The sequence below is a fragment of the Simochromis diagramma genome, unplaced genomic scaffold (genome assembly GCF_900408965.1).
Source record: "Simochromis diagramma unplaced genomic scaffold, fSimDia1.1 OVJJ01000355.1, whole genome shotgun sequence".
NCBI lineage: Eukaryota > Metazoa > Chordata > Actinopteri > Cichliformes > Cichlidae > Simochromis > Simochromis diagramma.
In genome coordinates this window covers 1,108,739-1,136,338 of record NW_024387174.1, presented here as the reverse complement: position 1 = coordinate 1,136,338, position 27,600 = coordinate 1,108,739, and the positions used below count along the sequence as shown (strand labels likewise).

General features: G+C 39.5%; 3 protein-coding genes across 6 annotated transcripts; all 3 read right to left on the bottom strand.

The window, feature by feature from the left end:
• Positions 1-573: 573 nt before the first annotated feature.
• On the bottom strand, positions 574-2,348 carry LOC120744835 (E3 ubiquitin/ISG15 ligase TRIM25-like; the record flags this gene model as incomplete). Its single annotated transcript, XM_040049427.1, has 1 exon — positions 574-2,348. A coding segment is annotated over exon 1 (945 nt), but the record flags the coding sequence as incomplete, so codon positions are not given.
• A 2,709-nt stretch (positions 2,349-5,057) lies between these two features.
• Positions 5,058-15,017, bottom strand: LOC120744807 (zinc finger protein 501-like). The gene is made up of 3 exons (XM_040049389.1): positions 11,842-15,017; positions 8,988-9,240; positions 5,058-7,001 (listed from the first exon to the last, which is right to left on the bottom strand). The coding sequence occupies exons 2-3, from the start codon at positions 9,223-9,225 to the stop codon at positions 5,821-5,823; spliced, it is 1,419 nt and encodes a 472-aa protein (XP_039905323.1). The 5' UTR covers positions 9,226-9,240; positions 11,842-15,017; the 3' UTR covers positions 5,058-5,820.
• Positions 15,018-16,319: 1,302 nt separating this feature from the next.
• Positions 16,320-24,973, bottom strand: LOC120744802 (zinc finger protein 436-like). 4 transcript variants are annotated; one of them, XM_040049375.1, is made up of 4 exons: positions 24,779-24,973; positions 21,549-21,639; positions 19,061-19,329; positions 16,320-18,231 (listed from the first exon to the last, which is right to left on the bottom strand). In XM_040049375.1, exons 2-4 carry the CDS (start codon positions 21,569-21,571, stop codon positions 17,075-17,077), a joined length of 1,449 nt encoding a protein of 482 aa, XP_039905309.1. In that variant the 5' UTR covers positions 21,572-21,639; positions 24,779-24,973; the 3' UTR covers positions 16,320-17,074. The 4 variants fall into 4 exon arrangements, with proteins under 4 accessions (XP_039905309.1, XP_039905310.1, XP_039905311.1 ...); XM_040049376.1 differs by lacking the exon at positions 21,549-21,639 and having other exon boundaries at positions 24,779-24,972; XM_040049377.1 differs by lacking the exon at positions 21,549-21,639 and having other exon boundaries at positions 19,061-19,313; positions 24,779-24,972.
• Between the last annotated feature and the right edge of the window lie 2,627 nt (positions 24,974-27,600).

Below are 27,600 nucleotides of genomic sequence, written 5' to 3'. Positions count from 1 at the left end.
AATACCTGCTCTGTGATCCAGGTACACTCCTACTCTGGAGGAACGAGGACCTGAGACACGAGTTTGGATGTTGTTGTACCAAAATGTATAACTATTTTTCAAACAATCTAATGCCCAAGATTTGTCATTATGTCCAAACCAACATCCAGTTTCTACTCTGCTGATATTCTTGTACGCAGCTGCTACAATAATTCCTCCACCTCTCCACTCCACCTCCCAGTAACAACGTCCAGTCAGACTTTGTCTACTCAGGACCTGCCACCATCCAGTGAATCTGTCTGGATGATCAGAATAAGACTGTTTCTTTGTGGATGTTGCTTTTCTGTTCTCCTCTGATAATAACAGATATGTGTTTGCTGTGTTTGGATCCAGTGTGATTTCACGTGAATATTTTAAAAATTCCGCTCTAGTCTTTGGCTCTGCTTGTGGATCCGACAGTAAAACATCCACTTCAGTGACTGTCAGTGAGATCTTTGTCCATTCCTCTCTCAGAATGTCCTGTAATTTATCTCTGACCTCTGACACAGCTGCTGTCACATCCTCAAAGTAGCTCAGAGGACGGATATTGATGCTGGATGAGTCTGTAGACTCACTGAGTGCTGACAGTGAGGGGTAGTTGTGTAGAAACTGGATGTGATCCTCTGTGTGTGAGAGCTGCTTCAGCTCAGCATCTTTCCTCTTCAGCTCAGTGATCTCCTGCTCCAGCTTCTCCTCAAGCTCTTTGACTCGACTCACTTCAGTTTCCTGCTGGGATCTGATCTGCTGCTTCACATCAGAGCTTCTTTTCTGGATGAGATGGATCAGCTCAGTGAAGATCTTCTCACTGTGCTCCACTGTTTGATCAGCAGACTGATTGATGGCCTCCACCTCCTGTTGAAGCAGCTTCACATCTTTCTCTCTGTCCTGGATTCTCTGCTGGATGTTTTGTCGACTCACCTCCAGCTCTCTCTGCCTCTCAGTCCTTTCTGCTGCAGCTGAGACTGTGTCGTGGCCTTTATGTTCATCCACAGAGCAGAGATAACAGATACTCTGCTGATCAGTACGGCAGAACATCTTCATCACCTCATCATGACGAGAGCAGATGTTCTCCTGGAGCTTCTTGGAGGGCTCCACCAGCTTGTGTTCTTTTAATGTAGGTGAATAATAATGAGGCTTAAGGTGTTTCTCACAGTAAGAAGTCAGACAGATTAAACAGGATTTGCGGGCTTTCAGTTTTCTTCCAATACAGAGACCACAGGCCACATCTTCAGGTCCAGCATAGCAGTGATCAGCAGTAGCAGCTTGGAGTCCAGTCTTCTTCAGCTCCTCCACTAAATCTGCTAAAATGGTATTTTTCACCAGCACGGGCCTCACTGTGAAGATCTGCCTACATTGAGGACAGCTTTGGATTTTCTTTACCTTCTCGCCATTCCAGAGTTTTGTAATACAGTTCATGCAGTAGCTGTGTCCACAGGGAATAGTCACTGGATCCTTCAGTAGATCCAAACAGATCGAACAAGTGAAGGTTTCTGGGTCCATTTGATTTTCTTGCTGCGCTAATTCCCTATTTTCTCCCTGACTGTCACATAGGTTTCACGTTCTGTGAACACAAACAGCCTCTGTGCCCTGAAGGGAAACTGAGCTCTTTTTTACTTCTTGCAATCCACCCTTATACAGGGGAAGTATTAACAGTGTGACAAAGAGCGTGTTGTGACAGGCATGGTGTGTTATGCTTGACTTACTGAATACAGTAACAACTATGACCCAGTTAAACAGTTTACAGGAATTTAAACAGGAATTTTTACACTCAGAGCTTTAACTTTTAGCTCCTAACATGTGAATTGAATTGGATCTCTTATCTAGGAGGGTTTTTCAGTTCTGACTGACTTGTGGGGATTTGGGATTTAAGCTCTGTAGGATCTACTGAGGACTTTGATATGTCTTGGGTCACTGTGCTTCTGGCTGTTGTAACACAAGTCAGTGGATTTTTTGTGAGTCATGTGATTGTTTAGTGAAGTACATGGGAAAAGACAGGTTTCGAGAATGATTGAAATGATTGGTTCCCTTACTTTAACCTACACTTACATGTTAGTTATCTGTTTTGAATATTAATAAATATGACTTAAAACATTGTCTAATCACCTAGTCAAACTACAGAACAGCGATTAGAATCATACAGTCTATCTAAAAATCATTTTACATTTTTGCTCTGTCTTGCCTGCTTGGTGCCCTGCAGGCTCACTGAGGGCCCTCGCGCTCACTTTTCGCTTATATGTGTGTGATAGAATTCAGAAAACAGATCGGTGCAAATTATAAGTCTATATCATAATGTCTTCAGTTTTTGTGTTTGTTGTAGGGTTGTCAACTTCAACGTGTTAAAGGGGGGACGGCAGAGGATTCTCTGGCTGGCTGGAGCGGGATCTAATAACTTGCTCGCAAAATAAAACAAAATAAAAACAAACCAACAAACTAGGGCTGTCAACATTAACACCTTCATCACGATTAATGAGATTACAAATTTTAACGCAATCAACCCATCTAGAGCGCAGAATGGACAAACTTTGGACAAACTGCCCGAAATGCGTTGACAGAGACATTTCAGGGATGTTGAGTCAGTCTGCACTCCAAATGGTTTAATTGCGTTAAAATTTTCATTCTTCTTTCTGTGACGAGAAAGAGGAATGAAGGCGACCAGGTTTTTTAAATATTCTGAGATAAGGATCAGCTCTTGGGAGGTAAAGTTTGTTCCTCGCCTTTGCCTTATATTTCTACATTAAGTTTATGTGAAATGTTTTATTGGCAGTTGTTGATGGTTCCATGTTTTTCAAAGTCCTCCAATGTCAGTCAGCGAATGTACCAATTTTCAGGTAATTATCTGTCAGAGTCACTGAGTTTAATATATGCAGTATTTTCACTTCTTTATGGTTTTAACAGTTTCTATACTCTGACCTATGCTGTTTGTTTCTTGTTCACTCTCTCATTTGATTTGGTTTCCTTCTCATCATTTGATCTCATTTTTGTCAGGTGTGTGAAGGGAAGGGATCAGCTGTGAGAGAGCAGAAAGCAGAGGGAGTGTTTTCAGGCTTTACCACATTCCAGGACGAGGAGCAGCAGAGTTAAAACTCATAAAACAACCGTTTTTTTATCCTCTGCAGTGTCGTTGTTCCAGCACAGTGACAAATAAGATAAGAGACACAAGTCATAAACTGTAGGTCAGCAGACATGAAAAATATGCTTTAAAAACAACAGTAGTTACACAAACTATCACATGAGGAGAGTCACTCTGGAGACATCAACATAACAACAACAAAAAGCAAACAGTCATTATGGGTTTTCAGTAAGCAGAACCTGTGCTCACACTCTGGACGACCGTCAGTAAGCAAACATTTAAATATTTTTCTGTCAGTTTGTTCACAGCAGTCACAGCCTGTAACAACGATCCTGCATTAAGGGACCATGGGAAAGATAAGAGAAAAGAGTTTCCAGTTTACGAAAATCCTAAAATACTTCCAAGTTCAATGTACCCAGGATATCTGTCTGTTATCTGGATTCACGTCCCCTTTTTCCACGAGGATATGTGTTCACATGAAGCTGGTTATCAAATCACTAAGTTAAACCAGGGTTTCCACTGCATGTTCACATGAGACTGGTGGCATTGGCACCATCTAACCAATCACAAACATTGGTATACATACTGTATAGTAGCAGCAGAAGAGCTGAGTTTTGCAAAGGAACAAAGATAGTTTTAGTTTTCATCCTTACAGCTGCAGCCTTAGTGGTGTCAGTGTTCTAACAGTCCAAGACCAAGTAAAGATTAAAATAAAATGGAGCTCATTTATTGGGTCAAGTCTATGCTTCAGCATAGCAGTGATAAGCAGGAGCAGCTTGGAGTCCAGTCTTCTTCACTTCTTCACCAAAACTGCTACAATATAGCACATTTAAAATCTGAGATAACCCCAAGTGTTTTACATTTGAGGCATATGACAAAGAACATTAAAAAATATCACGTTTCACTTAAACACCGATTCGAGTCCCAAACTTCTAAATTTAACCAATGATTCACAATTAAATAAAACTATGTTTTTCATAAAGCAAACACATTTACTGCCACAAAAACTTTCTTCATTTTTGAATTGAAGCAATGAAAGAATTTTCTAACTTCATCTTTATGTTCACGAAGGAAGAGAAACATGAAACATGTCAGAATATGTTTTTTCTTTCTATGGTCAAGCTGATCACAACTTCTGTAATAATCTTTAACAGGTTCTTGGCTAAATTGTGTGCTTAAGGTAGCACCTCTGCTCTTGAAATTTGATTTATCTGCCCATAAAAATTACGAACTATCAGGGTACTAGGTCTTTGACTCAGTATTTGAGTCTTATTTTGTATTCAGTATTCAGCTTTATGAAGATGTTTTAAGTTCAAGTTTATACAGTTTGGTCTTGAGTCCAAATCTTTTATGTCTGAGTTTTTTGTATTTCTACTTATGTTGTCTTGTCTTTGTCTCATCCTTGTGTCTCTTGTGAGATTCTGTCATGTCCTCTATGTATGTTTCCCAAGTCATGTCTATGTTTATTCCCTCTGTCTCATGTTTGTTTTCGTATTTGTGCCTCTCTCCATGTTTCTGGCTCCCTCGCCCTCCCACGTTCCTCCCCTTTGCGTTTCATCCTCCATCTTCACTTCATCCTTTGTGTTTCCACTTTCCTCGTCACCCTTTAGTGTATACATTGTCTCCGTCTTCCTCAGCCTTTTGTCAGACCACCAGTTAATCCTCTTTCGTGTTCCTGTGTTTTCAAGGTATTTCCAAGTGTTCCAGGTTTTCATGTGTTAATTTTCCCACTTTAGGCTTTATGATTAGTTTCTTGTCTAGTTGGTTTTCTTGTTTGGTTTATGCTTGTAATCAGTCACAATAAAAGGCTCGCTTTTTGTTAAGTTTAGTTCTGCCTCTGTTTGTCTCCAACAAAACATTGATTCTTTAAAAAGGAAACTTTGTCTAAATTTTACAACTCAATACCAGTAAGGCTAACGATGAGATAATCAGTTTCCGAAGAGGACTAAGGACAGACCCAGAAGCAAGATAATGCATAAGGATATTTAATTTCACACAAGAGATTCACAGACTTAAGCACTAACACACTACAACTTTTTCAAGGAATGTTCTAACAATAGTTGGGAAAAACGTGGGGTAGTGGACAGGATGGTGATATATTTTTTAAATATATTCTCAGTCTTTTCCATCCAAAACAGGGTTCCAAGGGAAAATGTGAAAATGTCTCCTTCAACTCCACAAGACTGGTTGGTGAACTTCCACACATCTTTAAATATCTTCAAGAAAATCAAGAGCCAATCCACTTTTCCACGATCAGGAAGAAATCCGCATCGTTCCTTCAGAATCCTGGTTTCAACTAACAGGCAGACTCTTCTCTCCCGTGTCCAGGCATATACCTTTCCAGGATTTTATATCATATCTTATTATATATGCTATTCAGACACATTATTATTATTGTTCTCCTTCTTCTTCTTCTTCTTCTTCTTCTTCTTCTTCTTCTTATTATTATTATTATTATTATTATTATTATTATTATTATTAATAATAATAATTCCCACTGCAGAAGAACTTTCCAAATATGAGATAAATATCTCCTCTCATCCTCATTTTTAAAAATTCTCATTTTACTCTCTGATGAGTAGTGATGAGTGACAGATGGTTTCTTCCACTGAAAACGCTACGTCCAGATGAACAGAATCAACCTTTTGAGTAATTTGCCTGCTTGCCTGTATTGGCCCTGCCATAAACCCACTTTTACAACCAACAGCTATTCCAGATTTTATGTGAAATTTTCAACTTGTGTGAAATCTCATGTGTCTTTTCAAGTGTATCATCTGAATGAATCTTTTCCCACAGGTGCTACAACAATGTGGCTTCTCACCTGTGTGAATTCTCATATGAATTTTCAAGTTTATCATCTGACTGAATCCTTTTCCACAGGTACTACAAGAATGTAGTTTCTCACCTGTGTGACTTCTCTGATGTCTTTCCATTGTTGGTTTATGACCAAATCTTTTTCCACAGGTGATGCAAGAATAAGGCTTCTCACCTGTATGAATTGTCATGTGTTTTTTGAATGTCGATTGGTCTCTAAATCTTTTCCCACAGGTGCTACAACAATGTGGCTTATCATCTGTGTGAATTCGCATATGTCTGTTGAATGCTGACAAAGCACAAAACTCTTTTCCACAGATGGTACAAGAATATGGCTTCTCACCTGTGTGAATTCTCATGTGAGTTTTAAGGTTAATTAGCTGACTGAAACTTTTCCCGCAGGTATTACAAGAATATGGTTTCTCACCTGTGTGGATTCTAATGTGATTTTTCAAATGTATCATCTGACTACATCTTTTTCCACAAGTGTTACAACAATATGGCTTCTCATCTGTGTGGATTCTTACGTGAGTCTCCAATCCTGATTTCCTACTGAATCCTTTCCCGCAGGTGGTACAAGAATAAGGTTTCTCACCTGTGTGTGATCTCAGATGTCTCGTTAGGTTGGATTTATCATGAAAGGTTTTTCCACAAATCTCACATTTTGCAGACTTTTTACTTATTTCAGATTTACACTGAGTCTCTGACAATGGAGAATTTTCCACTCTGTTACTGTTATTCGTGTCATATGTCTTCTTATTCAGCTCTGCATATCGAGTTGATTCTGAGTTGATGTGCTTACTTTTTTCCTGATCTTGACTCTCTGGTTCAGGAGAGCTGTGAGAAAGGAGCTGATCACTGTGTGGCTCTGAATCACTGTGGTCACCTCCATCATAACCAAGAGTTACAAGAAAGGTTTCAGTCTCCTGCTTCAATACGAGCTGCTCTCCCTCCTTGCTGGTGTAGAGTTCCTCATGTTCTTCTTTAATCTGCAGAGTCCCTGGATCCTCCTGGTTCATAATGTGGCTCTTCTCCTTGTTATCCATCTGCTGGTCTGTGAAATCCTCTTCATCCTTACTGACATGTTGATATGGAAAATCTGAAGGGGTAAATAAACAAAACAAATGTCAGAAAATTTAAAAAATGTGATGATGTTGAGGCAATGATCTAAATGAATCAAGGGTGAGAAAGCCAAACTCCAAATCACACAGAGATTTTAACTGACAAAGAAAAATAGGAACCAACGGAAAGTAACAAATATTGAATGAACGTAGAAATGAGGAAACTAAACACAACTTCACTAATATTAAACTAGGATTAAAATATAACAATAACTAAAATGCATATATAACTAACTAAACTAACAACACAGACTCAGGATGAAGCCAATATATTTTTCCAGACCCGGATGCTGTTGAAATCGAATTTCTATGCTTACAGCAAAAACATGTAATTCTAGAACTTAAATGGATGACAGAACAAAGTGAAACTTCTGGTGTTGGGTTTGTGTCTTTAGTGTCAACAGCAAGTGGAAATGTTAAACTCGTAAAAATCAAGCGTGATAATTAAAAGAACAAGAAAAAGTAATGAGATAAAAGCAATGAGGCTCTCAGTCAAACATTTGACTCTTCTACGTCTACACATATAGATATAATTTTTAAAAGTGCACGTGTCACCTGGTCCCTTCAGTAATTATGGAGGACCACAAGAGTCACACTCATCAAAATAAAGAATTCTGTGCATAAATTGTACAGTAAATTATGCATTTGTAAATTAATTTACAAATTCCTTTTTTAAATTATTTTATTTATTCAAACATTACATAAGTAATTTATTATTGAATACGTTTATTTTAAATAAAAATGTAAAATAAAAACACTAATCAATATTTCAAAATGAATAATTAATTCATTAATAAATACTTCAAATCAAAAATTGTTACTGGTATCGCCACATAACCTGGCTTGAGTCATACAAGCTTTGGTTAGATAGTTTAGTTTTCTACCGAAGCTGGGTCTGTTTGTAGATGTAAAGCCAACGGTACTTAAACGTTTTAGAATAAACCAAGCAGACGGTTCAATCTTTAAGCTAAGTGTATTCACAGGGACCAAACATCTGTCCCATGTGGTGAGGAAACAGACCCAACCATGCTGTGCTTGGTTTATAGTTAAAAGAACTCTCATCCTGCATAAACCACTAATAATAAGTCCTCCTCCATGTTTTGTCATGCTTATATCATACAACCTGAGTCTGTCACCTTTGTAATAAAGCCCAACATTTCTGCAGGGTCACATGTCCTGTTTCCCCTTTTTTGTTTTTAAAATACATAAAGAGTGATTCTATTAAAAACTGTGTTTTCATCCTGCAAGTTAACAGATATTTGATAAACCTCTGCTGTTTTTGTTGTTAACTGTCATGGTTGACTTCATTCTGCAGGTGTCCAGAGTCAGAATAGACTGAGAAGGTGAGAGGTGAAGGCTCTCCACCCCTGATGAAACACCAGGACAAATTCAGCTATGTGTGAGGAAGAGGAGGAAAAAAAACAAGACAGCAGCAGGTGAGAGATGGAGAGGAGAACAGGGGAAGAAAATACATCTGTTCTCTGTAATTTGGGGACTGGTATAAACATTTGAGACAGTTTCTAGATATTTGCTTCCTCCACTGTCACTGAAGCTGAATAAAAACAAGAAGAACTGGGAACATTCCCTCAGTGACACTTGGAAAATTAGAAACTAGTCTTTAAAGCTTCACAAAACATTTGTGACCTTTGACATTATGGTGCTATCTGTAGTCAGCAAATATTTTTATGAGGGAAACAAATCATTTCTAAAGGCTGTATAATCAGAGTGACTCTGTTTTTCTGCAGCTCCAAGGAAGTGAACTCTTCAGTTTCATCATTTCCACTGCACCAGTAGAAATGTTGTTGATGTTAAATGTTTAAGAAACACATGCACTATTGCTACTGATTGCAGCTGATTTTTAGGTTCTTCCTGTTTCTCTAAAAATAAATGTAAATTTGAGCAGTGAGTAGGATCCTAAATTATTCAAATTCATTTTTTATTAAGACCGATAAAGGTTTGCATACCTGTGCTGTGTAAGTTTATTTCAGGTTTCCACATATCATCACTGAGTTTGAGTTGTTCATCCTCACTTTCGGCCTCCTCCTTCAGTTTAAGCTGCTCTCCCTCTCCCTGATTGGTGGAGATTTCTTCCTGTTCCTCTTTTATCCGTGGGGCCTCTGGGTCCTCCTGGTCCAGACTGGAGTTTTCCTGCTGGATCCAGACCTGCTGGTCATCCAGACCTTCCTCCTCCTTACACTTCATGCTGCTATTAGAGGTCTGAGGAACAAAAGCACACATGAAAAAGGTTACTAATGTGATGACATGAGAATACACCTCTAAACAAATATAATCCAGTACATATTGAGTTCTTGAATCACTACCCGATTAGCTATTCTTATTGTTGTTTCCTGTGATGCAGTGATCTTTTGTATGTTATCACACCAAGTGGGTAATTTCCATGGGCAGATGGCTCAAAGAGCTAAGATTAGTTAGATTATTAGTAACTTTGGCTCTATCCTGCAACTCATCACTCAGTCCTCACCCTGCATGTTTAGAGCCAACCCCAAATATTTCTTGTAATGTCAATCCTGATGTTTTGATTAAACAGTGCTGAACTCTTGTTGTTGTCAACTGCTTGTGTGTGTTCCTAGTTCATTCAGTCATTTATGTTCAGTTCATTCAACCTAATAATAAATCTATAAGTCCAGCATTTTGGTCCTCTGTCTCCATTCTCCACACACCTGACCTACCAGAACGAAACACTGGGTCAATGGCCCAGGTACTCTGACAGTGGGTCAAGGGCGTAGATTTGGCATGGACGGAAGGGACATGTCCCCACCAATATCCAGCGATTATTGAATTGTCCCCACCAATAATTTGATCTCTTCGAGTAAAGAAAAATAAACCCGATAGAAAGAAAAAAACGATCTGTCAACCTCTCATTCACTTAGCGGTGCAGAAAGAGTTAAATTACGTTCTCTACTGGAGTCCTACCTCATGTGACAAATATGGCCAATGTGATTGGCTGTGCCTTTCAGGGAGCTCTTTTTAGTTTCACTTAGTCATTTGTTTAATAGTAATTTAACATTATATAATTCACATATAAAACTATGAATTGCAATTTTAAATGGTTTAAAAGTATGTAGAATAGAATATGTAGGCAAGTATATTTCTCCTTTTTTTTTTTTTTTTATCAAGAAGCAAAGACAAAAAGGAAAAAAAAAGAAACAGGGCAGGGCTCGGTGGTTGAATCATCCCCACCAATGCTAAAACCAAATTTACACCGTTGCAATGGGTTTGCAGTGTTTCGGGGGTTTTGTCAGATTTGGGACTGTATTAGTGCGTTAATACAGATATAAAAATATATAATACTGACTTAAATACCTACAGCTTACAAAAAAAGAGTAATGCATGCATTTATGAAGGTGGCAAAGCAACTTCATTAACATACAAATACATGGGGATCTGCTTCACTAACATGTCAGGTTCATACAGTGGCACATTAGTAATAATGCAGCTCTCCTCTGGATAAATCCTAGTATCCACTTGAGTCTCAGTCCACACACAATCCCTACAGCATCCACAATGTGGCAAAAACGGGTAACCTCATTTATTCTTGATGTGAGATTCAGTGCTATGATAATAAAGTGAAGAAACAAAATATGGTAAATGCATGCATGCAACAAAGACAGAAACCAAATCCTCTGTTCATCAATCCAACGGCATGTAGTACAAGGCAGGAGTAAGTACACAGAAGGTTTGGCAGGGCTGTTTCATATGCCCTAAGCCTAACCTGTTCAGGTGTGCTGCCTCCTAATGTAGCTCAGTTTCAACCACCAATGAACTGTCAACAAGGAATGTAAGGCCAGCCCTGTAGCCACCGCATTAGCATTTTCCAAAAAGAGAGTTTGTTTCTTTCTCTGTGTGTACCCCTGCAACAGATTGTCAATTCGTGAAGGCTGCACCCTGCCTCTCTCCCTATGACACCTAAGATGAGCTCCTGTTTTGTGAATATTTTTATTCACATACAAATGGTGCCACATCACTCCAGTGCGTTCTGGAAGCACTACGCAAATGCCAAAGAAGAAATGCCTTTTCTTAAATTCAAAAGAAATTATTTTCTAAAAACTGGCTGTAGTATAAGTGTATAAGTTTAGATGCTGTTGAACAATATTCTGTATTTTATTTTTGCCAAGTGGGATTTCTGACCGTTTTTCTATTATCTGAGTTTTCCACATTAAAAGCTTGGAGCAGTGGACTCTCATTTAGCCAAGGGTTGGCAAAAAGCAAATAAAAAGAAAGGGGAATCGGGTGCTGCCATCTAATAGACTGAGATTTCGTTTGGATCTTTTTAGTCTAAGTTAATGCTGAAGTCACAGTTACCATAATTTTGGCCAGTATGACCGTTTTAATTATTTAACATTTTATATTTAAAACAAAAATAAGCGAGGGTGGTGGGATCATCATCTGGTTATCTGGTTCAGACTTGAAGCCCCTCTCTGAAAGCAAAATTCCTGCCGGCCTGCTGGGCGAAGAGAGCCACAGGCGGCAGCGGGCTCTTGTGTAGCCACCGACCGGCAGACAGAGAGCCGAAGCGGACATCCAACTGGGGGCACCCTGCAAACTGCTTTCCCTTACTGCCTCCTCTATCGTAATCTCTAACGCCATCCTCTGCTAACGTAAATTTCCCCTGTGTCTCCTTGGATGCTTAATGCCAAAAGTTTACTGTTAAAGAGAGAGAGGGTGGTGGCGACTTTATTTAGTATATCTATTAAAAAAAATAGCTCATAGTTGCTGCTTCATTATTGTCTGTTAGCCTGCAGACTGAGCTCCGATCAGGGTCCTTACACGTCTTACTCCTGTGTAAGCGTCACATACCTGTTATCTGTGACTTTATCCCGAGTCTTCGGCTGATAGCTGGCAGTCTGCGTTAAAGGCTGATCTCCTCTTCATACTGTACGATCGTGTTTTTAAGCCTCTGAGCAGATTTTTTCAGCAGTTAATCGCTCGGACACTGAATTAAAGGCAGTGCTGCTCGGACAACTGAAATATTTCTCTCATACCACCAAAACAGGCTCTTCAAGCTAACCGTCTACCGCACATAAAACACCATCCATCAGAGTCCTTGAACTGCACAAAGCTTTTGTCCCACCTCAGCAGCTGCATCCTTTCAGGCCGTGAAGGCCGCACTCAGCGTTTTTATATCTCTTACGTCGCGCTGGTCCTGTTGCCTAGCAGCGATGGCAGAAAATTGACACCCATTACTGAAAAAAACACAAAGACCGTGCTGGTGCTTTGAACCTGCTGTTTGTTCTGTTTTTAACACTCTGTGCTGAAGCTGAAGGAATGTGATGCAGCTTCAAACTAAATTACTTTGATGGGACACAGTGTGCTGTGACAAAGAGTTGTATCATCCTAAAAATATGTGGACAAGCTCAGCTGAGGTGCTTTAACCTCCTCTACATCCCTGTTAGCATGATGACGGCGCCCTCGTTTGTTGTGCATCATCAGACTTCAGTTAACTTAGCAGAAAAAGATGTAAAAAAAACTTCACTGAGCCTTCAGCAGCTTATACATCATCAATAAAGAGAGGTTTAAATATCTGTGTGTGACACAGTGAGTCAGTTTGCTCACAGGAGCCACAACATGTAACACTGCTTTTTCTCTCTTTGCCTGAAGCTCTTATGTTATTTAGCGCTGGAGTTACATTTCTTATGTGCATGGTGTAAGTGCTTAATCGACAACAGTCCCTGCAGAGGATGTGGGTGTGATCCACAGTTGCTCTCCAGGATGAAGGAAAGGTTGGACATCTTTGATTGAAGGTGTGTGTTCTTAGCATAGTTTCACAAACTAGTTTCATTTTTTCCCCTCTAGCTTTAAATACTAAAAACTCACAATAAAAAATATTAGGTGACTTATTTGTAAGTAATTTCCCCATGCACCTTTGCATTAGAACTATAATTTCCCCTACCTGCCAAATCCTCATGGTGGCTACATCCATCTTTTATATTGTTATGTCGCTAAAACTGACTGCATAAATATATAATTAAGTCTGTGATCATTTGCTCACTGACATTCACACCAGTGGCCTGATTTAGGTTATTTTGTATCATCCTGTTCCTCCTTGCACAAAGGAGCAGATATCAGTACTGCTGATGGAATAAGGACCTTCTATGCCATACTCAGCTCTCCTACAGTGCCTGTCTCCCAGAACCTCCTCCATGCTCTTGAGAATGCGTTTGGCAAACACAGCAAAGCTTCTGGTAATTGCACGTATTGATGTGCCATCCAGGAGGACTCAGGCTACCTGTGGAAACTCTTTATGGTCCAAGTATCCGCTCGTGCTACCAGTAGTGACACTGGCAAATGCAAAACTCGAGAAAAGATGAGGAGGGGAAAAATGTCAGTGGCTCCTTTTGTAAAACTATTCCTGTTTCAGGGGTTGTGTCATTGTTGCCCTTCTAGATGTTGTTAATTTCATTAACACCAAAGCAGCTGAAACTAATTAGCAACCCCTTCTACTACTTAACTAACCAGATAAATATCCCAGAGGTTTAACTGATTTGATGCTATACTCTGATTAAAAAGTGTTCCTTTAATATCTGAGCAGTGTATTTTTATGCTGTATGAACTGTCAATCTGCAGCTACTCTACACAAATATCTTCAATGAAGCAGCAACGCTCTGCAGCCAGAGCAGCTCAGGAACGGTAATACACACAGAAGCATGTTTCCTCAAATAATCAAAACCTCAGTTTCAAAATACATATAAAATAATGACAGGCACAACCAAAGCTTCATATTTTAGAAATGACACTTCAGAAAAAAATTGTCACGTTTTACAGAAATTTTTATTTAAATTTTAAGAATAAAGAACCCACAACAATAAGGAACAGAACTAAATAAATCAGGATAAATAAACCAACAGAAGAGGTCCATATGGAAGCTTATTTTTTATGAAAAGTATTACAACATAAGGTGACCTCAAATCCATAAAGGCACATTGTTTTTGGTCTTGTAACTGTCAAGCTTTTAATTTTCTTTAAAGAGATTAAAGACTCTTTATTAGACAATAAAATAATAAAATCTTGGCTATAAAAAAAAAGCCAAGTACCCACAGAAAAATATTTTTTCTGTAACAACGCCGTCAAGTGAAAAAACTGAAGAACCTGGATCTACAATTAATATTTATCACCTCACCAGCACTAACACAATATATAAATTTATAATATACATATGTACACAAACTGACCAAGCATAAAACTATGACCATCTGCCTAATATTGTGTTGGCTACCCTTTTGCTGCAAAAAGAGCCCTGACTGTTCAAGGGATGGACTCCAGACCCCTGAAGGTGTACTGTGGTATGGACTTGTTTGTCCGACACATCCCACAGATGCTCGACTGGACTTATATCTGGGGAATTCGGAGTGCAAGTCAACACCTCAAAATTCTTGTTGTGCTCCCTGCAAGCATTTTTGCTTTTGGTGGGGCACATTACCCCACACAGAGAGGCCACAGGCTTCTTAAGGTTTCTTCACAAAAGGTAAAGAGGTCCAGTTACTTTCTTTCCAAACTCCTTAAACTAACATGCCTGGATGATTGAGAAACTACACACATCAGAGAATACCATTTCCATGAATGGGTGTTCATGGTCTACAACAATACTAGGTAGTTGATACGATCTTCACATACCCATTGTCCACATGGCCAGGGATAAGCATGGACACCCCGACTGGTATGCAGTAATTCAACGTTATTTGTATAACACAAAAACCCCAACAATCAGTCAACTCCCTATAAGTAAGCACTCTGTGACAGTGGGAAGAAAAAAAAAAACTCCCTTTTAACAGGAAGACATCTGCTGCAGAACCAGGTTCAGGGAGGAGGAACAATTGACTACGACCAGTTGGGGTGAGGGTAAGACAACTATGCAGCGCCCAAACTGCAATGCACTGTACAGGGAGTGCAGAATTATTAGGCAAATAGCTGTATAGGCTCGAAAGCCTACTATCAATTAAGCATATTAGGTGATGTGCATCTCTGTAATGAGAAGGGGTGTGGTCTAATGACATCAACACCCTATATCAGGTGTGCATAATTATTAGGCAACTTCCTTTCCTTTGGCAAAATGGGTCAAAAGAAGGACTTGACAGGCTCAGAAAAGTCAAAAATAGTGAGATATCTTGCAGAGGGATGCAGCAGTCTCAAAATTGCAAAGCTTCTGAAGCGTGATCATCGAACAATCAAGCGTTTCATTCAAAATAGTCAACAGGGTCGCAAGAAGCGTGTGGAAAAACCAAGGCGCAAAATAACTGCCCATGAACTGAGAAAAGTCAAGCGTGCAGCTGCCAAGATGCCACCAGTTTGGCCATATTTCAGAGCTGCAACATCACTGCAGTGCCCAAAAGCACAAGGTGTGCAATACTCAGAGACATGGCCAAGGTAAGAAAGGCTGAAAGACGACCACCACTGAACAAGACACACAAGCTGAAACGTCAAGACTGGGCCAAGAAATATCTCAAGACTGGTTTTTCTAAGGTTTTATGGACTGATGAAATGAGAGTGAGTCTTGATGGGCCAGATGGATGGGCCCGTGGCTGGATTGGTAATGGGCAGAGAGCTCCAGTCTGACTCAGACGCCAGCAAAGTGGAGGTGGAGTACTGGTTTGGGCTGCTATCATCAAAGATGAGCTTGTGGGGCCTTTTCGGGTTGAGGATGGAGTCAAGCTCAACTCCCAGTCCTACTGCCAGTTTCTGGAAGACACCTTCTTCAAGCAGTGGTACAGGAAGAAGTCTGCATCCTTCAAGAAAAACATGATTTTCATGCAGGACAATGCTCCATCACACGCGTCCAAGTACTCCACAGCGTGGCTGGCAAGAAAGGGTATAAAAGAAGAAAAACTAATGACATGGCCACCTTGTTCATCTGATCTGGACCCCATTGAGAACCTGTGGTCCATCATCAAATGTGAGATTTACAAGGAGGGAAAACAGTACACCTCTCTGAACAGTGTCTGGGAGGCTGTGGTTGCTGCTGCACGCAATGTTGATGGTGAACAGATCAAAACACTGACAGAATCCATGGATGGCAGGCTTTTGAGTGTCCTTGCAAAGAAAGGTGGCTATATTGGTCGCTGATTTGTTTTTGTTTTGTTTTTGAATGTCAGAAATGTATATTTGTGAATGTGGAGATGTTATATTGGTGTCACTGGTAAAAATAAATAATTGAAATGGGTATATATTTGTTTTTTGTTAAGTTGCCTAATAATTATGCACAGTAATAGTCACCTGCACACACAGATATCCCCCTAAAATAGCTAAAACTAAAAACAAACTAAAAACTACTTCCAAAAACATTCAGCTTTGATATTAATGAGTTTTTTGGGTTCATTGAGAACATGGTTGTTGTTCAATAATAAAATTATTCCTCAAAAATACAACTTGCCTAATAATTCTGCCCTCCCTGTATATTCTAACACCTTTCTATTAGAACCAGCATCAACTCTGTTTTGGGGGTTGTTTGTTGGACCGGACCACATGGGCCAGCCTTTGATCCCACTTGGATCAGTGAGCCGTGGCTGTCTATGAGACCATCACTGGTTCACCACTTTTCATTCTTTGGCCCACGTTGGATACATGCTGACCACTGCAGACCGGGAACATCCCATAAGAGCTGCATTTTTGAAGATACTCTGACCCAGTTGTCTGACCCAAAGTCAACCTCACTCACTCAACCATTTTTCGTGTTTAGCTCATCAACTCTGAGGGAAGAATGTTTACTTGCTTCCTAATATATCCTACCCCCCAACAAGAGCCAAGATGTAGAGATAATGTTGTTCACTGGTCATAATACTATGCCTGATAGGTGTACATATATATCTGCTCAGACAAATGTAAAAATCTGGGTTTCCCCTACATCATAAGTATAAGGCAAACAAACAATACAAAAAGTGTTTTTACTGTCCAGGAGATAAAATGTAGCTCATTGACCTGAATGTAAGTTCATCTCTTCCTTCTGGTTTTGGAGTTATTTGGTTTCTCACTAGTGTGAGTTTTACCATTAACACACTGCTATGTCTGACGGCTCTGATAGACTCTAAGGATGAAACTTTTAAGCTGTGTGAGTTTCTATGTTTGTCTGACTGCATCTTTTCTCACAGGTGTCAAAAGAACGTGGCTTGTCCCCTGTGTGGGTTTTGATATGTTTTCTTAATGTTGACTGATCTCTAAATTCTTTTCCACAGGTGCTACATGAATATGGCTTTTCACCTGTGTGGATTCTGATGTGAGTTTTCAAGTGTTTTCTCTGAGTAAATCCTTTCCCACAGGTCCCACAAAAATAGGGCTTCTCGCCTGTGTGAATTCTCATGTGAGTTTTCAAGTTTATCATGTGACGGAAACTTTTCCCACAAGCAATGCAAGAATAAGGTTTCTCACCAGTGTGAATTCTAACATGAACTCTGAATGCTGATGAGTCACTGAAACATTTCCCACAGGTTTCACAAGAATAGGGCTTCTCACCTGTGTGGATTCTCATGTGAGTTTTCAAGTGTATCGTCTGACTGAAACCTTTGCCACAGGTGCTACAAGAATAGGGTTTCTCACCTGTGTGAATCCTTTCATGATGATCTAAAGTTGATTTCTTTGTGAATCTTCTCCCACAGGAGCTGCAAGAATATGGCTTTTCACCTGTGTGAATTGCCATATGGCTTTTCACATGTATGAGCTGACTGAATCTTTTCCCACAAGTGCTGCAAGAGTAAGGTTTCTCACCTGTGTGAACTCTTAGATGCTTAGTCAGCCTGTATTTATACTGAAAAGTTTTTCCACAGGTGTCACATTTTAATGACTTTTCACTTATGTCAGTTTTGCACTGACTCTCCGTCACTGGACAGTTATCTGTTTTGTTACTGTGATGTCTTCTCTTCTTCGGCTCTGCATATCTAGTTGATCCTGTCTGCACATGCTCACTTTCTTTCTGATCTTGGCTCTCTGGTTCAGGAGAGTTGTAAGAAAGGAGATGGTCACAGTTTAGTTCTGATTCACTGTGGTCACTTTCCTTATAAATAGGAGTCACTATAAAGATATCAGCCTCCTGCTTCAGAACAAGCTGCTCTCCCTCCTGACTGGTGCAGAGTTCCTCCGGTTCCTCTTTAATTTGTGGAGGATCTGGGTCGACCTGGTTCAGACTGGAGTTTCTATCTTGGTTATCAACCTGCTGGTTATTCATAGCCTCCTCCTCCATACACATATATTGTTGCGGGAGATCTGATGTGACACATGGACAAAAATGATATGAAAAAAAAAAAAACACAACTGGGTATTTCAGGTTGTAAATCTAGTATTCAAAATTATCACACGTTCATACTAGAATATTATAGAACAGCACTGAAGGACACTTTATTTTAATTCTCATATAATGTCTCACCTATTTAGAAGTAATGTATTCATCTCACATATGGGCTGTTTCAAGCACATCTATATGTTGTATTTAGGTATCTGCACTAGTAGACTGTTTTCTGTCCAGGCAGTCTTCTTTCATGTAGTAGAAGAAAGATAGCACTTAGGTTCCTCAGATGGGACACAGGGCACTTCATAGGGGGAATGCTTTGACAAGGGGGGATATTTAATAGATTTTCAGGTCAGAGTGACCACGCTAAAAATAATAAACAGAAAACTGGACAGTTTTCAATCTTTTGAAGCTTAATGTCTGCCATGGGTGAAGTCATGAGTTGAAATTAATAAGTGGGTGAATAAAAGACCACCCTCTAGAAATTGAGAGCCCAAAAGCTTGGGGCAGCTTGTCCATCTTTGATTATGCTTGAATCTGAGTACTTCCTGCAGAACGTCATGGGAGAGAGTTTTACTTTCTGCCTTTGGTTTTTGAGTTTCTTTTTTTTCACCAAACCGTCCTGCATTTGAAGTTGCATTAAAAATTGCCAAGTATGGTTCAGAGGCCAAGGACCTGGGAAGTGAAATCCTCACCAGAACGAAAGAAGTCAGTTTCCACTTTGGCTTATGAGAATGTAGGTTTAATGTTCAATGTTAAAGGTTTAGGGGAAAAAATACATAAATGGTATTTTGAAGTTTCACATACCTATTCTGTGTAATTTTATTTCAGGCTTCCACATAATATCTAGCTCTCCCCCAGTCCAGATGATGATGCCTTCAGTCTCCTGCTTCACTACAAGCTGCTCTTCCTCCTGACTGATCCAGAGTTCATCCTGTTCCTCTTTAATCTGTGGAGGCTCCGAGTCCTCCTGGTCCATACTGGAGGTACTCTCCTGGTTACACATCTGCTGGTCATCCAGACCCTCCTCTTCCTCACACTTCATGTTGCTGTGGGAGGTCTTAATAAAAGGGACACTAGAAAGAGGTTATTGATGTGATGACAAGAAAACAAACATTTTAAAAAATATCTTCCAGTATGCCTCTACACTATGAGCATGTCTCTCATATATGTGAATAAGTGCACAAATGTTTCAAGAGCACCTGTGCGAGTCACTCTTGAGTTCTAGCACCCTTAATAGCAGAGTACAAAACATTAGGGGAGGTTCTAAGAAACGTATGTTTTAAAACACTTTTTGATTGTCACTTTTGTGAGATAACAAACATCAGTAACTACATGACAGAAAATCCTTTCCATGAGAAAAAAAATCTATATTTAATGATTACTAGCTGCAGATGTTAATGTAGGTGAAGCGAAAAGAGGAGACAAGGAGGTCTTGGGTTGGTATGGTGTTCCTGTTAAGTAGTGCAGGAAAGATGATGGTGGGTTTCATGAAAAGGATGGAAACAACTGTAGTGAACACATGGATCAACAAGGAGGAGGAATTTAGGGTGACAGATAAGAGTGGAGAAGGGAGCACACAGGTGGATTACAGCTTATTCAGAATGTGCGGTCTGAAAGCAAAGACACCCGAAGGTGGTGTTATTCGAGAATGCAGCTAGGCAGCATCGGATGGCAGTCTATGGTATGGCTTCAAATATCAAGAAGAGGAAACAAGTGAAGGAAGAAGCAAGGATTAAATGGTAGAAGCTGAAGAAGGAAAAATGTTCCACAGAGTTCTGGAAGGAGTTGAGACAGGCTCTGGGTGGTAGGGACTAGAGGTGGGTTTTGATTATTGATTTTCCGATTAAAATCGATTCTAGCTTGAATAATGTGATATCGATTCATTAAAATCCTGAATCGATTTTTAAATATAAATTTACAGTTTCTCACCCGACGGCATGAACACGCCGTCGGGGCTGAAAGCCGAGAGCTCACAGATTCTGATGTGTCAGCGGGGCTGCACTTTGTGCTTAAATCTTGTTTTGTGCTAGATTCTAAAGCTTCAGGTTTTGTCTCTCTCCAAACAAAGTTGATTGAACCAGCCACAAAAGAAGATCCAAACTACGCTTTACATGTCGCTTCACATAAGCATCATCGTTAATTCCCTCTTCCTGTTTTGCTTCCACCACGATAAAAATCACACTTCCTGCAGCGCTCTCTCGCTCACTCTCTCAGTGTACTTCAACAACAGTTTCCCATCTAAACAGCTCTGTTTTCTGCATTAGTTGCTTGCTTATTACCCACCAGTCTACCGTTATGTACAGCGCTGTCGGGCACTGTTTTTTTGTTGTTGTTTTTGTTAATCTAACTGACTTCCAACAAGAAAGCCTCATTTCTGCTGTTCAATACTGAAGAAATTTAAACTTTTTAGAATTATGCAAAATTGCAAAACGCTTAGTTGTGTCTCTAATAAAACCTCTGTAACTTTACTCTGCTTCACTTCATCAGCATCAGGTAATGTTTATATGTTGATTCATGGGTTTCTTCAGTTTTTGTTCTACTACATTTTTAAGGTTATCTGCTATAAAAAGCCAGGCCAGGAAAATCACCTTCATGTTTTTCTGTGTTTAATACTCAGTTACTTTGACACAAAGGCATCTGCTGTGATGCTTACAGCTCTGATAAAGTCTCACAAATGTCAGCTTTCTTTTTATAGATATAAAAATATGGATATGTACTGATAAATGATCAGAATTATAATATTTCTGACTGTCTGAGGCAAAATTTCCCCGATTCAAGTCGAATTGAATCGATTCAGGACCTTGTGAATCGGAATAGAATCAATTCTAGAAATCAGTGACGATACCCAGCCCTAGTAGGAACGTGTTGCCAGATGAATGGGAAGGTACAGTTGTAGTCGTGAGGGAAACTCACAACCAGGTGATTGATGTATCCTTTGGAGAGAGGAAAGAGAACAAAGAGACTTGTTGATGGACAGAGGAACTACAGGAAAGTATTCAAAGGAAGAGGTTAGCAAAGAAAAAGGAGGATAGTCAGTCAACAGGAACACTGGGTGGCTAGGCAGAGATCAAGCTGGAAAAGATGTGCAGCAGGTTAGCATGTTTAAGGATAAATATGGATATGTACTAATGAGTGACGGGAGTGTATGGAGAAAATGGAAGCAGTACTTCGAATGAAGCTGCAAAGCCGTAAGAAAAAGGTAGACCACAGAGAAGATTCATGCATGTAGAGAAAGAGGATATGCAGAAGGCTGGCAAAATTATAGACATTCTCTACTTAAGTCCAATTCCACCTGAATTCGACCAGATGTTTCATGGTGTCAAACTCCAGTCCTCAAGGGCCAGTGTCCTGAAACTTTTCCATGTGTCCCTGCTGCAACACACCTGAATAACATAAGTAGGTCATTAGCAACACTCTATAGAAATTGACTGCATGCTGAGGTGGCAGTTCAGCAATTTGATTCATGTAACAGCAGCTCATGACTGAATGAACACGGTGCACGTAGTTTTAGAAGTACATCTTTCCAAACACTTTACGTCACTTCAGTTTACTTGAGTAGGTTTAGGGGTTGCTACCGCAGCATGCAGTCAAGTGTTGCTAATGACCTACTAAGTTTATTCAGGTGTGTTGCAGGAGGGACACATGGAAAAGTTTCAGGACACAGGCCCACAAGGACTGGAGTACGACACAACTGCTCTACACTGACAGTATACAGTTTGTGCTGTCTTTATACTGGACGGCCACTGTACACCAGTCAAACACACTGATCTTTACTTTAAATCCATCACAGTACAGCAAACTAACCTGTTTATCTATTTTAATGCAGCCTTTAAATAACAGTCTACCTCATGTTTGTTTTGCAGCATGTTTTACAATATATATTTAAAAAAAAAAAAACAGTGTCACATGTACAAACCCAATATCTGGTTTAAAAGCACAAGGACTTAAATGTAAGCTTTAAATGAGCAGTCCTTCCCTTTAAATCTAAGCTCTCTTTATCCTCTCCTGTCCTATCTCTCTTATCTTTCTCCATCTCTGAGTGAAGTTAGCTCTTTCTTTTCACTCCCAGTGCAATACAGCAGCTGCACCTTTAGCTTGCAACACACTGTGAGACAAACTCCACACAAACAGTTTGTGTGTTAGCTGATGTTTGTTGAGCTAATAGAAATGCTGCATTTGAAATCACCTGCCACTAAAAAACATTGCTCCCTTTATGCTCACTACTCTTCTGCAGGGCTAGTTAGAGGCTGATGTATCACACTTGCAACTTATGGACACCTGCAGTTGTTCTGGTGTTGTGCCAAAAATAAGAAAAGAAGAAGAAAACGCAACCCACTTTAAACCCTGACTATCAGACACCATTGTGCCTCTTTAATGCCTTTTTATCAACATACCCTGGTGATTAATACAAGAACAGGATTGCCCCTCATGTGTTACTGTTCACGCTTAAATCGGTTTGATGTTTGAAGGAGTGCAGTGACATGAAATAATAGCTTCCCTCATATCCGTTAAACCAAAAGTAACAAGCCTGTTTTGAAAATGTAAGAAGTAAAAGTAAAAAGTACTCAAGTAAGGCACAGAAGGCCAAAAATTCTATTTAAGTACAGTAACAAAGTATTTGTACTTTGTTACTTCCTATATAAACATATTACCAACAAAGTGTTCTTATATTCTTAGACTGAGATTTTATCATTTTAGCTGGCTTTGGGACAATCTGCTTTTTTCTGGACTTTTTATTGCATTTTAGTGTTTGGCTTTTGAGCGACTTCTTCAGCTCTGTTTCTATACTACCGTAATAATTAAGAGACCTCACAAGGGTACCACATAATGATGTGAAGCCAAAGAGCTTCAGCACCATGGAGCAGCAGCACATCCAAAGCTCAGTGCAGTGCAGTCACTACTGTAATCCTTCATACTGTCCATATTTAATGTAGGGTTTGAATCAGGCCATGAATTTCCTCATAATAAGTATTTTTACCAAATTGTGAACTACAGATCTAATTAGAATGTATAAATAGCCTATCTCACATAACTCACCGAACTTCCCAACATATAACGATGGCAAACTTAAAACAGATACCAGTGATGTGCAAAAGTCTTCAGCCAATCTTTATATTTTGCATCCAAGGAGCCAGTTTCTGGTAATGTTTTACAGAGGTCTTGAGTAATACTTCTCCAGCCTTTCAGAAGGTCTTTCAAAGCTGCTCTTTCACTTTTTTCAGTCCAGCCCTTGTACCTGACAATTATCAGAGGATTTTTTTTTCCCAATCAAGCATAAAACAGGCATCTAACTCAAACTCAGTCGAGAGCTTTGGACTGTCATTCAAGAAGAAAGCTAATTTTAACAGATTTCAGGCTGTGTTGAGGAACACAGGTGGTCATACCAAGTGTTGCCTTTCAAGCTCATAGAATTGTACAAACTCTGTTTTAGCCTTACATACTGGATTTTCATGCATGTTTGCATGTGTTTCAATAACCGTTTTCCAATTTTCTTCTCATAATATGAAGAGATGAGGGGTGGCTCAAGACTTTTGCATGGTACCTTAACAAGTCACAAGCACTCTCACTTCAGTGTGTCTGACATTAAATAGATATATTTAGTCTGCCATTTACCTTCACTCTTAACTGCAAAGCGTCACTAGTCAAGTTTACACTTATCAATGCTCTTCATAATTTTCAGGTCTACTGTTGGTCGGGGGTTTGAAATAATATGACATAGAAACAGAATTTTATATTTAATTGTTGTCTCTAAAGGGAATAGGTCTGTTCATATTACAGTTTGAAAGACAGGCTACATCTATCTATGCAAAAGTGAGGAGAAAAAGCAAGAGAGAGCTGGGGGCTTTATCTCTTCAGCGCGGCAGTAAAACAAGATGTAAAATAATCGCAGCGTTGAACAAGATTTTTTGTTTGTTGAAAACTTTAATAGTTTATATATTTAAAGATTTAAAGAGATGGAAAAGTAATGTAAATAACTCTTGGCTGAAGTATTAAAATCACAACAGTAAACTGAAAAAAGGGGAATAACATGCGCATATCACAAACAAGTATACTTAAGAATAAGAAATTTGTATGGTCCGAATTTCTGACTTTACGGTGTATACGTAAAGGCACCACACAAACGATTTGTGAAGGTGCGTTTAGCCGTAAACAGCAATGTAGACGCGCACTAGGTTTTATTTTTATATTATGTGCTTCTCCAAAGTGTATATGGTAGCTGGGAAGACCTGCACAACAGCCACATGGCGATGTTGAGAGAGACCTACGGCACTGTGCAGAAAGCAGAAGCTTTCTTTGTCTCTGTTTGACTTTAATACACGAAGCCTTCCAGTAAAATCACTTCCTCGTGTGTAACGCTAAAAGAAGTTTACCGTTTAAAAGGGAACTTGTGTTATTTCTATACAAACAGGTCATAGTTGCTCATTGATTTACTCTTTCTGTCTACAATCTGGGCTCCGATCAGTGTCCTACATGAGTCGTATTCCTGCGTTAGTTCATTGTGATCGTCACAGTTTTACATACCAATTTATGTGTAACTTTATCTCGAGTTTCCGGCTGATATCCAGCAGTCTGCGGTGATGATTGATCTCCTCCTCATACCGGACGATTGTTTTGCAACCTGAGAGAATGTCTTCGATAACAGCAGTTAATCTCGCCTCGATAAACTCTCACTTGAACACAGAGGTAAGTAGTAAGCGTGCGTCATTTCCGTTCTTATTGTTTTCTTGTTAATTTCCGGCAGATTAAACGCATCAAAATGTTATTGCTGCCCCCTTCAGGCCATTCGTACAATTTCAACGAGTTACTTACGAGCCCCTCACTGGTACTTTGAAGAAACCTGAATGTATGACTCTAAAATAATCCAAGTTAAATATTGATCCAAGGAATAGTCTATGCATAAAGTTTCTTTCTCAGCATAGGTGGAGCCGATCATAAAAGCATGCCTAGCACATTCTGCCTTTCCACATGTGCATTTTTTCAATATGATGACCAATAATAAGTGCCAACCCATAACTGAAATCACAGTGCACCAGCCTAAGTCTGGTGAATAGCCTGTTTATGGCTTATGTTTATCATGCCAAAGCAGCTCAGTGTAATTTAAATTCAGACTTTGGTTTAGGTTTGGATAGCTTTATTCCTTTAATACATGAAATCATTGTTATAAAAATTCCTTTGTGGATTTACTTGAGTTATCTTTGCATATTAATACAATTTGTTTAATGATCTGAAACATGTAAATTTGAACAACAAATATGCAAAAACAAATAGATATATAAATAAGAGAGAAATCAGGAAGGGGCCAAATACCAGCTCTGTACACCATAAGTTATATTAAAAAGATCTTATTGCATGTTTCAGAAAATCTGTGCATTTTCTGAAACATATTTTCAACCATTGTCACGTCTGTGCAGTTTACTTTTTTTTGTTGTCATGTCTGTGTTTACCCACCAGGTGACGCCTTTTCTGCACTTCCTAAAGCCTCCCTGGTCAGTTTAATGCTTAGTCCAAGTTTAGAGCAAGAGAAGCAGTGATAGGCTCCATGGCAAAAAAAAAAAAAAAGGCACAGAAAAGAGCTCCATCTAAAAAATCAAACAAAAACAAAAAACAAAACAAAACACAGTTGTCACAGTACTTCTCTCTGTCCTGGATTCTCTGCTGGATGTTTTGTCGACTCACCTCCAGCTCTCTCTGCCTCTCAGTCCTTTCTGCTGCAGCTGAGACTGTGTCGTGGCCTTTATGTTCATCCACAGAGCAGAGATAACAGATACTCTGCTGATCAGTACGGCAGAACATCTTCATCACCTCATCATGACGAGAGCAGATGTTCTCCTGGAGCTTCTTGGAGGGCTCCACCAGCTTGTGTTTCTTTTCTTTTTGTTTTTAATGGAACAACATTACACTGTGGCTGAAGGTGATTCTAACAGTAAGAAGCCAGAAAAACTAAACAGAACTTGAAGCCTTTTTTGAAGTTTTTTTTATCTGTGTAGAAATCAAAGGCAACATCTTCAGGTCCAGCAGTGATCAGCAGGAGCATCTTGGAGTCCAGCATTCCTTAGTTGTTCCACTAACATGGAGTTTTTCAACAGAACAGGAGTAATGTCAGTGACTCTAAGGCTACGTTCACACTGCAGGCGAAAGCGGATCAAATCCGACTTTTTTGACCCTATGCGACCCATCCGATCATGGTATGACAGTGTCAACAGCACAAATCCAATATTTTCAAATCCGATCTGGGTCACTTTCCTATGTGGTGCTGAATCCGATACATATCTGATGTTTCAGAAAACGACTGCTGTTTGAATGGTCATGTCGCATTAAATCCGTCTTTTACGTCACTGACACAAGACAGACCAGCTCCGAAGAAGCACCCGATAAGACACGAACGCTTCCTGGCCATCCAGTGAAGCTGTTGGGAAGACAACGTTGGAGAAACATGAACATTTTATTTGTACTGTATAATCTGCAGATTCTGACAGAAATTTCCAGCTATCCTTTGAAGCACCGCTCCTCTCTAAAACAACAATAAGGATCATTTTTAAATAACAAAATAACAAAATAACTTAAAGCAAAATTGGGAAACGTAAAGTCCGAAACAAGTCTTTATATTAAGGGCCATCAGTCAAACAATACTGTTTGGTCTGGGTCTAAACAGAGCGCGTTGTGTGTAACGTCTGCTTTTGCACATGCGGGCCGCTTTAAGGGTTCACACTAGAGCGCGTTTGCTGTGTAGACCTGCAATGACCTGCAATGTGAATGTAGCCTTAGTTTCACTTCCTGAAACTAAAACTAGACTGAGCTCTGATCAAAAGAACATGGGTTTCTGCTGTGAATGGGGTCTGTCAGCTCTTATATGTCACAACGTGTTGGTTCCACCATCTACAACCTCCAGATCTGACGAGCAGGAAACGAGAAAGCATGTTGACAGTAGTGTGAATTTTGTTCACTGGTAATTTTCATCATTTTTGTCAACAACCTTTTTTTCTGGCAAAAACAAGATGATAACCAAATAAAAACTAATGCACACACTTCTTGTATTCACACTTTTGTAAACAAATACAAACGAAATCCAATCAGAATTCAGTTGTGTAGAAAGGTGTGAGTTTCACATTCGATATCAATGAAAATAAGATGCTTTGTAAGCTGTGCTGAGCAACTCCTACCAGTAAAAATATGACATCATCTGTTGCAACATAAAAAAAAACTCTCTTTAAAAAATCGTTCTTCTCAGTTTCTTGTGCAAATCTGCTGAATGCAGTATTTCTCTTCCTTAAAATAATTCAAATATTCCAAATGAACAGAGAAAAGTTTAAAAAATACATTAGTGTCATAAGTTAGTTAGTTTG